The 13,582-nt window shown below is 38.9% G+C and overlaps 1 protein-coding gene across 2 annotated transcripts in view; it reads left to right on the top strand.

Annotated features, from left to right (window-relative positions):
• LOC130273719 (cadherin-10-like) overlaps positions 1 to 13,582 on the top strand; it is a 472,310-nt gene that overhangs the window by 328,796 nt on the left and 129,932 nt on the right. For both annotated transcript variants that reach the window (XM_056520963.1, XM_056520964.1), the window contains one exon: positions 6,818 to 6,937. In XM_056520963.1, coding sequence (XP_056376938.1) covers positions 6,818 to 6,937 — 120 coding nt within the window. The remainder of the gene's footprint in view (positions 1 to 6,817; positions 6,938 to 13,582) is intronic.

Genomic DNA, 13,582 nt, shown 5'->3' with positions numbered 1-13,582 from the left:
TTACTTAGATTTTGTCGCACAATGATTTTTTTTTCCATTTTGCCGTGAATTTTTGGGTAAAATGACTAATGTCACTGCAAAGTAGAATTGGTGACACAAAAAATAAGCCATAATATGGATTTTTAGGTGGAGAATTGAAAGGGTTATGGTTTTAAAAGGTAAGGAGGAAAAAACGAAAGTGCAAAAACTGAAAAACCCTGAGTCCTTAAGTGGTTAATGACAGTGCCCATTTAAAATATTTCCATAATCATTTTTTTGTACTGTTTGTTCATCACATTCTTTTAATATGAAGAGATAAAGTTAGAGGTCACCGTTCTCAAGAAAGATTTGGTGTGTAAGGAGTGTAAGATAATAAACGCTGAGAGAAATATTTGAATATTGATAATAGATTGTGTTTATTGATTAAAAAAATATATAAATAAATAAACTTGTGCTATATGTGTGGTGTCTGCAGAGCCCATGCAGACAACCCACAAAACACTAAAAAAGGTTTTATATATTTTTAAAAACATTACTAGAGTAAAAAAAAATGAAAGATTACAAATGTTTATGCTGCTGGCTTGTTTGCTCATATGCTGCATATGCATATACCACAATAGAAAAACATAGAATGCTTGGCAGCAGTATGTATATATGTTATGGCAGACAATATTGCAAATTGCACATTTATATACAATGAGGAGGATTTATCAAAACCTGTCCAGATGAAAAGTTGCTGAGTTGCCCATAGCAACCAATCAGATCGCTTCCTTTCTTTTAAAAAATACCTCTACAAAATGAAAGAAGCAATCTGATTGGTTGCTATGGGCAACTCAGCAACTTTTTCTCTGGACAGATTTTGATAAATCTCCCCTAATATATCTTATTTTGCTCACATTTGAAACATTTGTCTTCTGTGAATACTATCAATATAATTGTGTCAAAGTTTCCTTCTGATACCTGCGGGAAAGAAATTCCTGGGTACTTATTGTACCTTGAAATAAAGATGTCTGTCAACGGAGTAAAGTCCTATGGCGCTATGTGCCACCCTGAATGCCCTGTGTACTAGATCTTACCCTGTGTACTAGATCTTAATGCCTTCTAAGAAGGCTGATGCAATGCAATATCGGCGCTATGCACCGTTCCTTAATGCTGTAAAGAAGATAGTGTTATACAGTTGGTATAGATGTGCGCTGCACACGCTACTCCTCCGGAGATGGATGCCATGTAGCTCTCTCACTTACCTGTCATAGGCCGATCCGCTTCTTGTTGTCCAGCTGGCGGGAGTACAATCATGGTAGGCCTGGGGACGGAGAGGTCAAGCTCTGTGCAGCAGCTTTCAGTCTGTGTATCTTTCACTGAGGCTCCTTGCTACTTTCAGTCTGTGCAGCTTTTCGTCTGTGCCCCTTTCAGTGAGGCTCTTTGCAGCTTTCAGTCTGTGCAGCTTTTAGTCTGTGCAGCTGTCAGTAAGGCTCTTTGCAGCTGTCAATCAAGCTCAGTGCAGAGAAACACTTCCTGAGTTTGGTCTCCTGCCATTACAAGCAGTAGACCAAAATCTGAGATTTTGACCATACAGAATGTGTTCTGGCCAAGTAATATACAGCAGAAAATCTAACATAAAATTGGAAGCCAATTACAAAAGTTATTTATTTAGCATAAGGAATAAAATATAAAAAACAATGTTTAACCCCTTAACAACGCAGGATGTATATTTACGTCCTGCGCCAGCTCCCGCGATATGAAACATCACATCGCGTCGGTCCCGGCGCTCATCAACGGCCGGGACCGCGGCTAATACCACACATCACTGATCGCGGCAATGTGCGGTATTAACCCTTTAGAAGTGGCGGTCAAATCTGACCGCCACTTCTAAAGTGAAAGTGAAACTATCCCGGCTAGTCAGTCGGGCTATTCGGGACCGCCGGGGTGAAATCGCGGCATCCCGAACTGCTTACAGGACACCGGGAGGGCCCTTACCTGCCTCCTTGGTGTACGATCGACGAATGACTGCTCCGTGCCTGAGATCCAGGCAGGAGCAGTCAAGCGCCGATAACACTGATCACAGGCGTGTTAATACACGCCAGTGATCAGCATGAGAGATCAGTGTGTGCAGTGTTATAGGTCCCTATGGGACCTATAACACTGCAAAAAAAAGAAAAAAAAGTGTTAATAAAGGTCATTTAACGCCTTCCCTAATTAAAGTTTGAATCACCCCCCTTTTCCCATAAAAAAAAATAAAACAGTGTAAATTAAAAATAAATAAACATATGTGGTATCGCCGCTTGTGTAAATGTCCGAACTATAAAAATATATCATTAATTAAACTGCATGGTCAATGGCGTACGCGCAAAAAAATCCAAATTCCCAAAAAGCATATTTTTGGTCACTTTTTATACCATTAAAAAATGAATAAAAAGTGATCAAAAAGTCTGATAAAAACAAAAATTATACCGATAAAAACTTCAGATCACGGCACAAAAAATGAGTCCTCATTCCGCCCTGTACGTTGAAAAATAAAAAAGTTATAGAGGTCAGAAGATGACATTTTTAAATGTATAAATTTTCCTGCATGTAGTTATGATTTTTTCCAGAAGTATGACAAAATCAAACCTAGTCCATTTTAACCGTATGGACCTACAGAATACTGATAAGGTGTAATTTTTGCGTAGAAATGGAAGCCCCCAAAAGTTACAAATGGTGTTTTTACTTAGATTTTGTCGCACAATGATTTTTTTTTCCATTTTGCCGTGAATTTTTGGGTAAAATGACTAATGTCACTGCAAAGTAGAATTGGTGACACAAAAAATAAGCCATAATATGGATTTTTAGGTGGAGAATTGAAAGGGTTATGGTTTTAAAAGGTAAGGAGGAAAAAACGAAAGTGCAAAAACTGAAAAACCCTGAGTCCTTAAGTGGTTAATGACAGTGCCCATTTAAAATATTTCCATAATCATTTTTTTGTACTGTTTGTTCATCACATTCTTTTAATATGAAGAGATAAAGTTAGAGGTCACCGTTCTCAAGAAAGATTTGGTGTGTAAGGAGTGTAAGATAATAAACGCTGAGAGAAATATTTGAATATTGATAATAGATTGTGTTTATTGATTAAAAAAATATATAAATAAATAAACTTGTGCTATATGTGTGGTGTCTGCAGAGCCCATGCAGACAACCCACAAAACACTAAAAAAGGTTTTATATATTTTTAAAAACATTACTAGAGTAAAAAAAAATGAAAGATTACAAATGTTTATGCTGCTGGCTTGTTTGCTCATATGCTGCATATGCATATACCACAATAGAAAAACATAGAATGCTTGGCAGCAGTATGTATATATGTTATGGCAGACAATATTGCAAATTGCACATTTATATACAATGAGGAGGATTTATCAAAACCTGTCCAGATGAAAAGTTGCTGAGTTGCCCATAGCAACCAATCAGATCGCTTCCTTTCTTTTAAAAAATACCTCTACAAAATGAAAGAAGCAATCTGATTGGTTGCTATGGGCAACTCAGCAACTTTTTCTCTGGACAGATTTTGATAAATCTCCCCTAATATATCTTATTTTGCTCACATTTGAAACATTTGTCTTCTGTGAATACTATCAATATAATTGTGTCAAAGTTTCCTTCTGATACCTGCGGGAAAGAAATTCCTGGGTACTTATTGTACCTTGAAATAAAGATGTCTGTCAACGGAGTAAAGTCCTATGGCGCTATGTGCCACCCTGAATGCCCTGTGTACTAGATCTTACCCTGTGTACTAGATCTTAATGCCTTCTAAGAAGGCTGATGCAATGCAATATCGGCGCTATGCACCGTTCCTTAATGCTGTAAAGAAGATAGTGTTATACAGTTGGTATAGATGTGCGCTGCACACGCTACTCATCCGGAGATGGATGCCATGTAGCTCTCTCACTTACCTGTCATAGGCCGATCCGCTTCTTGTTGTCCAGCTGGCGGGAGTACAATCATGGTAGGCCTGGGGACGGAGAGGTCAGATGAAGCAGGTCAGATGGTGCTCATCTGTCGCTGAGGCTGGAAGTTGGTGTTGACGTAATGAATGTCGGTCTTTCACTGGCTGATATCAGCGATTGAAAAAGAGAACAAGACGGTCTCGAAACGTGTCTAGCCAGTATTGAGAGTACACTACCACATCAAGTATCTTCGCCGCATATACGAATATTGCATTGAATGTGGTCTCCGCAAGCCAGTGAAAGATTCATTACGTCATCACCAACTTCCAGCCTCAGCGACGGACGTGCACCATCTGACCTGCCTCATCTGACCTCTCCCTCCACATGCCTGCCATGATCGTACTCCCGCAAGCCGGACAACGAGAAGCAGACCAGTCTATGATGGGTAAGTGAGAGAGCTACGCGGGATCCATCTCCAGGTGAGCAGCGCTTGCAGCACACGCCTATACCAGCTGTATAACACTATCTTCTTTTCAGCATTAAGGAACGGTGCATAGCACTGGTATCGCATCGCAACAACCTTCATAGAAGGCATTAACGTAAGATCCAGTGCACAGGACATTCAGGATGGCGCATAGCGCCATAGGACTTAACTCAGTTGACATGCATCTTCATCGGAAGGAAACTTTGACACAATTATATTGATAGTCTTCACAGAAGACAATTGTTTTAAATGTGGTTAAAATAAGATATATTGTATATAAATGCGCGATTTGCAATATTGTCTGCCATAACATATATACATACCGATACCAAGCATTCTATGGTTTTTCTATTGGGGTAAATGCATATAGCGCCACAGCATATGAGCTAAGCAGCATAAACATTTGTAATCTTTCATTTTTTTTTATTCTATTAATGCTTTAAAAAATATATAAAACCTTTTTTAGTGTTTTGGGGGTGGTCTGCATGGGCTCTGCAGACACCACACATATAGCACAAATTTATTTATCCATTTTTTTTATCAATATTCAAATATTTCTCTCAGCATTTATTTTCTTACACTCCTCACACACAGAATCTAGCTTGAGAACCTCAACTTTATATCTTCATTTTATTGAGGTTGTATTGGGTAAACAATCTTTAACCTGTACTCGTTAGAATCTGTATTCATGTCTGTTGAGCTACCCATTCCCCTTATTTAACATACTTTTAATACATTCCATAGACATGTGAAGTGTGTACAATAAAATATATAATTTTAGAAATGTTAAATGTCATTTGAAAATACTTTTTATTATTTAACCCCTTAAGGACTCATTTGGACCTTAAGGACTCAGACAATTTTATTTTTACGCTTTTGTTTTTTCCTCCTCCCCTTCAAAAAATCATGACACTTTTATATTTTCATCTACAGACTAGTATGAGGGCTTGTTTTTTGCGCGACCAATTGTCCGTTGTAATGCCATCACTCACTTTACCATAAAATGCATGGCGCAACCCAAAAAATACTATTTGTGTGGGGAAATTAAAAAGAAAACCGCAATTTTGCAAATTTTGGAAGGTTTTGTTTTCACGCCGTACAATTTATGGTAAAAATGACATGTTTTTTATTCTCTGGGTCAATATGATTAAAATGATACCCATGATTATGCACTTTTCTATTACTGTTGCGCTTAAAAAAATCGTAAACTTTTTAACCAAATTAGTACGTTTAAAATCCCCCTATTTTGAAGACCTATAACTTTTTCAATTTTCCATATAAGCGGTGGTATGAGGGCTCATTTTTTGCGCCGTGATCTGTACTTTTTATTAATACCATATTTGCTGATACAAAACTTTTATTACATTTTGTATTAATTTTTTTGGGAATACAATGTTATAAAAAAAGCAGCTATTTTGGACATTTTTTTTTTTTACGTTCACGCTGTTCACCGTACGGGATCATTTACATTTTATTTTAATAGTACGGATATTTACGCACGTGGTGATACCAAATATGTATATAAAATAATTTCTTTACACTTTTTGGGGCAAAATAGGGAAAATGGGACAATTTACGTTTTTATTGGGGGAGGGGTTTTTTCACATTTGTTTTACTTTTTTTTTTTTTACTTTTTTTACTTTTATTTTTAAACTCTTATAGTCCCCATAGGGGACTATTTATAGCAATCACTCGATTGCTAATCCTGTTCAGTGCTATGTATAGGACATAGCACTGATCAGGGTTATCGGTCATCTTCTGCTCTGGTCTGCGGGAAGGCAGATCAGAGCAGAAGACTCCCGGAAGGCAGCGGAGCCAGGTGAGGGGACCTCCGTCTGCCGTGCAGGATGATCGGATCGCCGCGGTAGCGCTGCGGGCGATCCAATCATCCTGTTAAGTGATTGCGATGCTGCAGATGCCGTGATCTGTATTGATCACGGCATCTGAGGGGTTAATGGCGGACATCCGCGGGATCGCGGGTGTCCGCCATTACCGGCGGTTCCCTGGCTGCGATCCACAGCCGGGACCTGCCACGCATGATGCCGGCCCGCGGTTATGCTCAGGATGTAAATGTACCACATCACCAGGACGTACATTTACGTCCTGCGTCGTTAAGGGGTTAAAGAAATGGTTGTAAAGGTATATATTATTTAATATTGAATGTATTCTTGTAAAACCACTGCAAAACTAAGGACTTACCATACATAGATGAGGTTTACCCAGTTTTTTCTTCCTTATAGAGAATAAAGAAATGTATGTCATATGTATGGACGACACGCTGCCTACATTGTCTTATGACATTATCTCTTTATTTAATACACTTTTTTAGCGTTAGATGGATACATTGTGACTTTTTCTAGTTTTGCTTACAACATTTTTTATTGTTTGAAAATTTTACTTGGGTAAAATAAAACAAAATCTTCTTTAACCGCAGGTACCTTTGTAGTTCAAGTAACAGCTGCTGATGCAGATGATCCTTCTTATGGAAACAGTGCCAAAATCATTTACAGCATTCTTCAGGGACAACCATACTTTTCTGTGGAGCCTGAAACAGGTTAGTGCAGAAAAACTCTATTTTACTTTTTGTGTCATCACTTATAGTGTGTGTTCGAATATTGCGTAGGTCCCCTTATGCTAGCAAAACTCCACAAGTCCTTTAAAGGTGTTGAAATAGACCTGCCAGCAGGTGTTTAAGAATGGCTGATTGGGCCTGGGCCCAGCAAAGTTTGGTCCCTGGTGGTTGTTAAAAATAGGAGTACAGAAGGGGTGTGACTGGGGTGAAAGGGCCAACTTCCATGAGTTCCGAAGCCTAGTTCATGGTCCAAAGCCATATACAGTAATGCACTTATTTAATACTCTAAAAACATTCATACCGGCATGTTACATTCTTATACTGGTCAAATTTCATTTGACACAGGTATAGTCACCATTGGAGAATAAATTACTCGGATTACGTCAAATTAAGTAAACAAAAATTACATTTATTATTAGGCTCATAGACAAATATGGCAGACAGAACAAACTAGTAAATCTTATGTAAATAACAGTCCTTGCTTAAGTATTACAATAATAACAGTAGGGAGTATAGGCATGTTCTTAGAACAATCTCACCAACTGAGGTTTGTGTGGGCTGGATTCATCATTGAAAGTTAATCTAAGATGGCTTCCTTCTTCATCAGACTGGATTGGCTCCGCCTCCTTCCTCTTAGCTTGGCTTTGCTTACTTCATCCTTGGTTCTTCTTGACTGAGGCTTCCTCGTCCTCCATGAATGAGTGAGGTCTCCTTAATGATGCTGCCCCCTGGTGTTGCAGTCTTCTTTTATACCATACTTATGGGTGTGTTCTTTACATATGTGGGCGTGGTTATACTAAGTCTTATATCCATAAATATACTTATCTCTATATATCTCCTCCTAGTGGGTTGGTTTGAGTGTATCTTTAACTTAAGGGTGTATACATTATGTCATGCTTAACTTACATACTGATTGGACATTACTACCCTTCACATATATGGTTGGCCTGTAGTTTCAACCTTCACTATTCTTAGAACAATATAGTGTGTTATGCATACCTCAGCAATTCTATCTAAAGGTTCAGCTGTCTATAGCTTAACTGTTTAAGGTCATGGCATCCATTTTATGTTTGACTTTTGTCAGCCATCTTGTATACCCTAGAGTTATACCTTGCATGAGTTATATTGTATATTAAACATATCATTTTACACGGCCTGACTTAACTCCTGAAAGACGCAGGGTGTACCCATATGTCATGAGTCCGTTCCTGTTCTATAACGGGTGGCCTCGCGTCATAGCGGGCTGAAACCCGTGGCTAATAGCTCGTGGCACTGATCACGGAGCCACACACTATTAACCCTTTAGATGCGGCATTTAAAATGTATTGCTGCGTCTAAAGTGAAAGTAATGTAATGCCGGTTAGCTCTGCCGGCTGTTCGGGACCACTGTGGCAAAATCGCGGTGCCCCGAACAGCTGGCAGACACAAGGAGGATTCTCACCTGCCTCCTGCATCGCTGATCGCCGAATGACTGCTCAGTGCCTGAGATCCAGGCATGAGCAGTCAAGCGGCAGATCATCGATCAATGTTATCCGATGAGATAACACAGATTGATGTAAAAGATCAGTGTGTGCAGTGTTATAGCTCCCTATGGGAGCTATAACACTGCAAAAAAAGTGAATAAAGATCATTTAACCCCTTCCCTAATAAACGTTTGAATCACCCCCCTTTTCCCATAAAAAAAAGTCCAAATTATAAAAATATATTGTTAATTAAACTACACGATCAATGTCGTACACACATAAAAATTCCAAAATAGCATATAAATTGGTGGCACAAACAATAAGCCATCATATGGATTTATAGGTGAAAAATTGAAAGAATTATGATTTTTTAAAGGTAAGGAGGAAACAACAAAAGTGCAAAAATTGAAAAATCCTGAGTCTTTAAGGGGTTAAAATGGTACTCTTGCCCTAGACATCTTATCTTCTTTTTAGGGGTGGAGTACCCCTTTAACCCCTTTAGGACCAAGGGTGTACAGGTACGGCCTCGGACCCTGGTACTTAAGGACCAAGGGTGTACCTGTATGCCCTGGTCCCATTAACAGGGTTTAATCTGTTTTCACCAGTGGAGAATAGGTTAGACCCCATGGGTCATGGTTGCTATGGGCAGCCGGGACTCACGACTAATACTGGGCACCATTAATTGGGCCAATGCCCGGCATTAACCCTTAAGACGCCACAATCAAATTTGATTGCAACGTCTAAAAAGAAAGTGAAAGTGTCCCGGAAGCTCTGCGGAGCTGATCGGGACTATTGCGACATAATCGCGATGTCCCTATCAACTTACCGGACGTCAAAAGGGTCCTCACCTGCCTCTTCGTCATCCGTTCGGTGATCTGCTACTCCTAGCCTGTGCAGCAGGCTAGAGCAGCAGATCACTGGTTACACTGATCAGTGCTTTGCTATGACATAGCCCTGACCAGTATATGCAATCAGAAGATGGCATGTTTTAGCCCCCTGTGGGGGCTAAAAAAAAATGTAAAGAAAAAAGTACAAATCACCCCCTCTTTTCCCATTTTTAAAATTAAATAATGTAATAAAAAAAGAAAAATAATCATTTGTGGTACCGCCCCGTGGTTAAATGCTCAAACTATTAGTATATAAGGTTAGCTAAACTGCATGGTCAATGGCGTGTCATTTTCAACAGAAATTGCACTGCACAAATTGGTGTTTTCTCCCTTTTTTTTTTATTTCACCCCACAAATATATATTTTTGGGGTTTTGCTGTAGATTTTGTTATGAAATGATTGATGTAATTATAAAGTACAATTGGTGGCACAAAAAGCAATCCCTTATATGGGTCTATAGGTGCAAAATTTAAAATATTATGATTTTTAGAAGGTGAGGAGGAAAAAATAAAATTGCAAAAACAAAAAATGTCCTGGTCCTTAACGTGAAAATGGGCTTAGTCTTAAGGAGTTAAGGTTTTGTGCACACAACATATTTTCCCTTTAAATATCTGGCAGACATCTGAAGCAATGGATTTGCAGTATGTTTGTTGAATATTTGCCCAAAGAACTAACCCATGCTGACACAAAAGCTGTTTTTGCCACAACCAGTGAAACAGATATATATATATATATATATATATATATATATATATATATATATATATATATATATATAATATGGAAAACATAATCATCATGTCAATGTGTTTCCTACTACTTTGTTAAATTGTAAACAGTAATCACATGGGTGTAAGTAGGGGTCACCCAAGCCGTAAATACAAATGGGAGAAATATCACCAAATCAAAAGCTAAGTGGTTTAGACTCTGCTGCTTTTTTGTACCATAAAAGAAAATATTTTTCGGGGGAGAAACTAGCTGCTTTTATACATAAAGGGAGTCTGTCAGCTGTCCTTGGTGCTTAGAGCTGCAGACACCATTGAATAGGTATTTGAGTATAAAAGCAAACTGTATCTTTCCTGGAGCTGGTAATGGTTGGTAATAACCCTTTTCTTTCTCAGCCAAACGCCAAGGAGTCGGAATGAGCTGCTTAAGTGCCATAGCCTGGCATGCCTCTTCGCTCACCCTTACGTCCTAGCACCTTCTTGACTGACATCAGTCAACGAGGGACTGGCAGATAAAATGGGTCAGGAGCTATGGCACTTGAGAAGATTGGCACCACCTTCTTGACACTTAACCCCTTCCCTCTTTGACGATTTTTCATTTCTGCACTTTGTTTTTTCCTCCGTCTAAAAATCATAACATTTTAAATTTTCCACCTACAGACTCATATGAGGGCTTGTTCTGCGCCATACATTAATAATTTCACCACAAAATCTACAGAAAAATAAAATATTTGTGGGGCAAAATAAAAAACGCCATTTTGTAATTTTTAGCAGCTTCCTTTTCTATGCAGTGCAGTTTTCGGTAAAATTGATACTATATATATATATATATATATATATATATATATATATATATATATATAGCAACAGGATTTTTTCACATATGAGGATTTATGAGTGCTCATTTTTTGCACCATGAGCTGAAGTTTTTATTGGTATCATTCTTATTTTGCTCTGACTTTTTGATCACTTTTTTATTTATTTTGTAATGGTATAAAAAGTGACCAAAAATATGCTATTTTGGAATATTTTTTTATGTGTAGGCCATCGACCGTGCGGTTTAATTAATGATATATTTTTATAGTTCAGACATTTACGCATGCAGCGATACCACATATGTATATATTTATTTTTATTTACACAGTTTTTATGGGAAAAGCAGAGTGATTCAAACTTTTATTAGGGAAGGGGTTAAATCAAATTTTTACACTTTACCCCATGGTGGACTATAACATGCAATACCTTGATTGCAAATACTGATCAATGCTATGCCATAGATCTCAGGCACGGAGCAGTGAATCGGTGATTGGACAGCAGGAAAGAAGGTAAGAGACCTTCCTCCGTCCTCTCAGCTGATCGGGATGCTGCGGTTTCGCCGCGGCAGTCCGATCAGCCCATTGAGCTAGCTGGGAGTTAAATTAACCTCTTTTAGATGCTTCAATCAACTTTAATCACGGCGTGTAAAGGGTTAATGCCAGACATCAGCCTGACCAGCAGTAGCCGCATGTCCTGGTTAGTTATAGCAACCGGGACCCACCGGATATGATGCGCACTCACCTGCTGAGCATGCGTCATACCTCAGGAGCTCACAATGTATGTACATTCACGTCCATTTTTGGCAAGGGGTTAAAGGGGTACTCTGTTGCCCCAGTGTTCAGAACATTTTGTACCGAATGCTTGGAGCGGGGGTGGGAGCAGGGGTGGGGGTCGTGACATCACTGCCACATCCCCTGGTGTTGTCAAACCATGCCCCCTCAATGCAAGCCTATGGGAGGGGGCGAGGTGGCTGCCAAGTCCCCTCCCATAGACTTGCAACAAGGGGGCGTAGCAGTGACATTACAACCTCGCTGCCCGCACCCAGCGTTCTAACCGAACGCCGGATGCTGCACAGAGATCACAGGGGTCCCAGTGCCAGGACCCCCACAATCAGACATCTTAGCCCCTATCCTTTGGATAGGGGATAAGATGTCTAGGGGCAGAGTACCCCTTTAACTGTGAAATAAAAAGGTAATTTCATAAGTATGGGAACCACCATCATCTTTAGGAAAGCTACAGTTTCATACGCTAACAGCAATCCCATGGTATCTGACACAGTTGACAGATTCCTTTTAAATGAAGGGTGCAGAGGTTAAGGGCTGTCTGTAATTCTCCCACTGGCCTCTTACATGTGTTTTTATGTCCACAAACTTTCAACAATGTAATATTTTGTGCAATAACAATATTAGACATCTTTTGCATATATAAATGAAAACGGGAAATGATTGGAGAGTGTAAATAAATCATTATATATATAATTCTGGTTCAATGGATTGTTTTGGGGGGGGGGGTGATATATGTGCACATTTCTACACTAATTTATAGGATGTATACTTGAAGGTAGGTTTGATAGTTTGTACCGGCACTTCATAGAGTAAATAAAGCAGTTGAATCTTCCCCTTGGGTCTGTTGGAATGACATTTTGCCATTATATTGTAAACGGATACGTTGCAGGAATAGCTTTGGATGGAGAATGGACTTGATGCTAGATCTTCAACGACTAACTGAACATTATAAAAGGGAGATACAGCTATCATACGAGTAGCTTTAGTAACAACATGTCCTGTATGAATGTTCTTACAGGAACAACCATCAGTTTAGCATATGCAATTATGTCAGCATTACTAAAAGCACTCACATTTTTGTAATGTTAGGATAAAACTCCTGAGGGGAAAAAAAAATTTTAAAGACTTTTTCTGCATAGCTAGTGTTTTTGAGTGAGAAATTGAGCAGCATGCACATACTACAGTGTTATAGAAGAAAGAGAAATGCTACAACTGAAAAGGTCTAAAATTGCATTGGAGAGAAGTGTGACCAAATTGAATTTAGTGTAATGTGATTTTACCACAATGATGTTAAAGCAAATAACTGACGGATTTTCACAGTCCAGCAATGTTGTTATAACTTATGAAGCCTTTGGTATGCTCTTAGCGGGCCCATATGACTAGTTAGTTTTATTGCTTTTTTTTTTTTTTTTTCTTGTGCTACAGGTAGACTCCACAGGATGATTGTGTTAACCCCTTGCCAACATCTGCACTACAGTACATTTACAGTGCTGGTGCTATGTACACATACCATAAATGCATAGTACAGGGATGGCACTGGATTGGGAATCTGCATCATCTGCAGTGGGTGCCAGCTCTATAACATTTAACCACATAAACTTTACATTAAAAAATGATCACCACATCTATAAGATTAGACAGAGAAAGGGTCTGCCTTTGTAAACCTATCCTGACCCCATGATATGATTTCAGGGTGCCGATAGGCTTCCATAGCAGCTGTGGATCTAATGTGGTTCTGCCTTCTGTGTATACTTACAGAATTACCCACTGCCAGTTATACACAGAAAGGCATAATACACTACAACACAAAAGTATTGCAGTGTATTACTGAAGTGCTTATGCAATCACATGGTCAAATCCTCTAAATGGGATATTTTAAAAGTATTAAGACGTTTATATTAAAACATAAAAAAAAAACATTAATTAATGAGTTTTCCCTCAGCAGAGTATA

This window comes from Hyla sarda, chromosome 5 (assembly GCF_029499605.1).
Source record: "Hyla sarda isolate aHylSar1 chromosome 5, aHylSar1.hap1, whole genome shotgun sequence".
Taxonomy (NCBI): domain Eukaryota; kingdom Metazoa; phylum Chordata; class Amphibia; order Anura; family Hylidae; genus Hyla; species Hyla sarda.
Note: the sequence above shows the minus strand (reverse complement) of the source record. Positions and strands in the feature narration are given on the sequence as shown.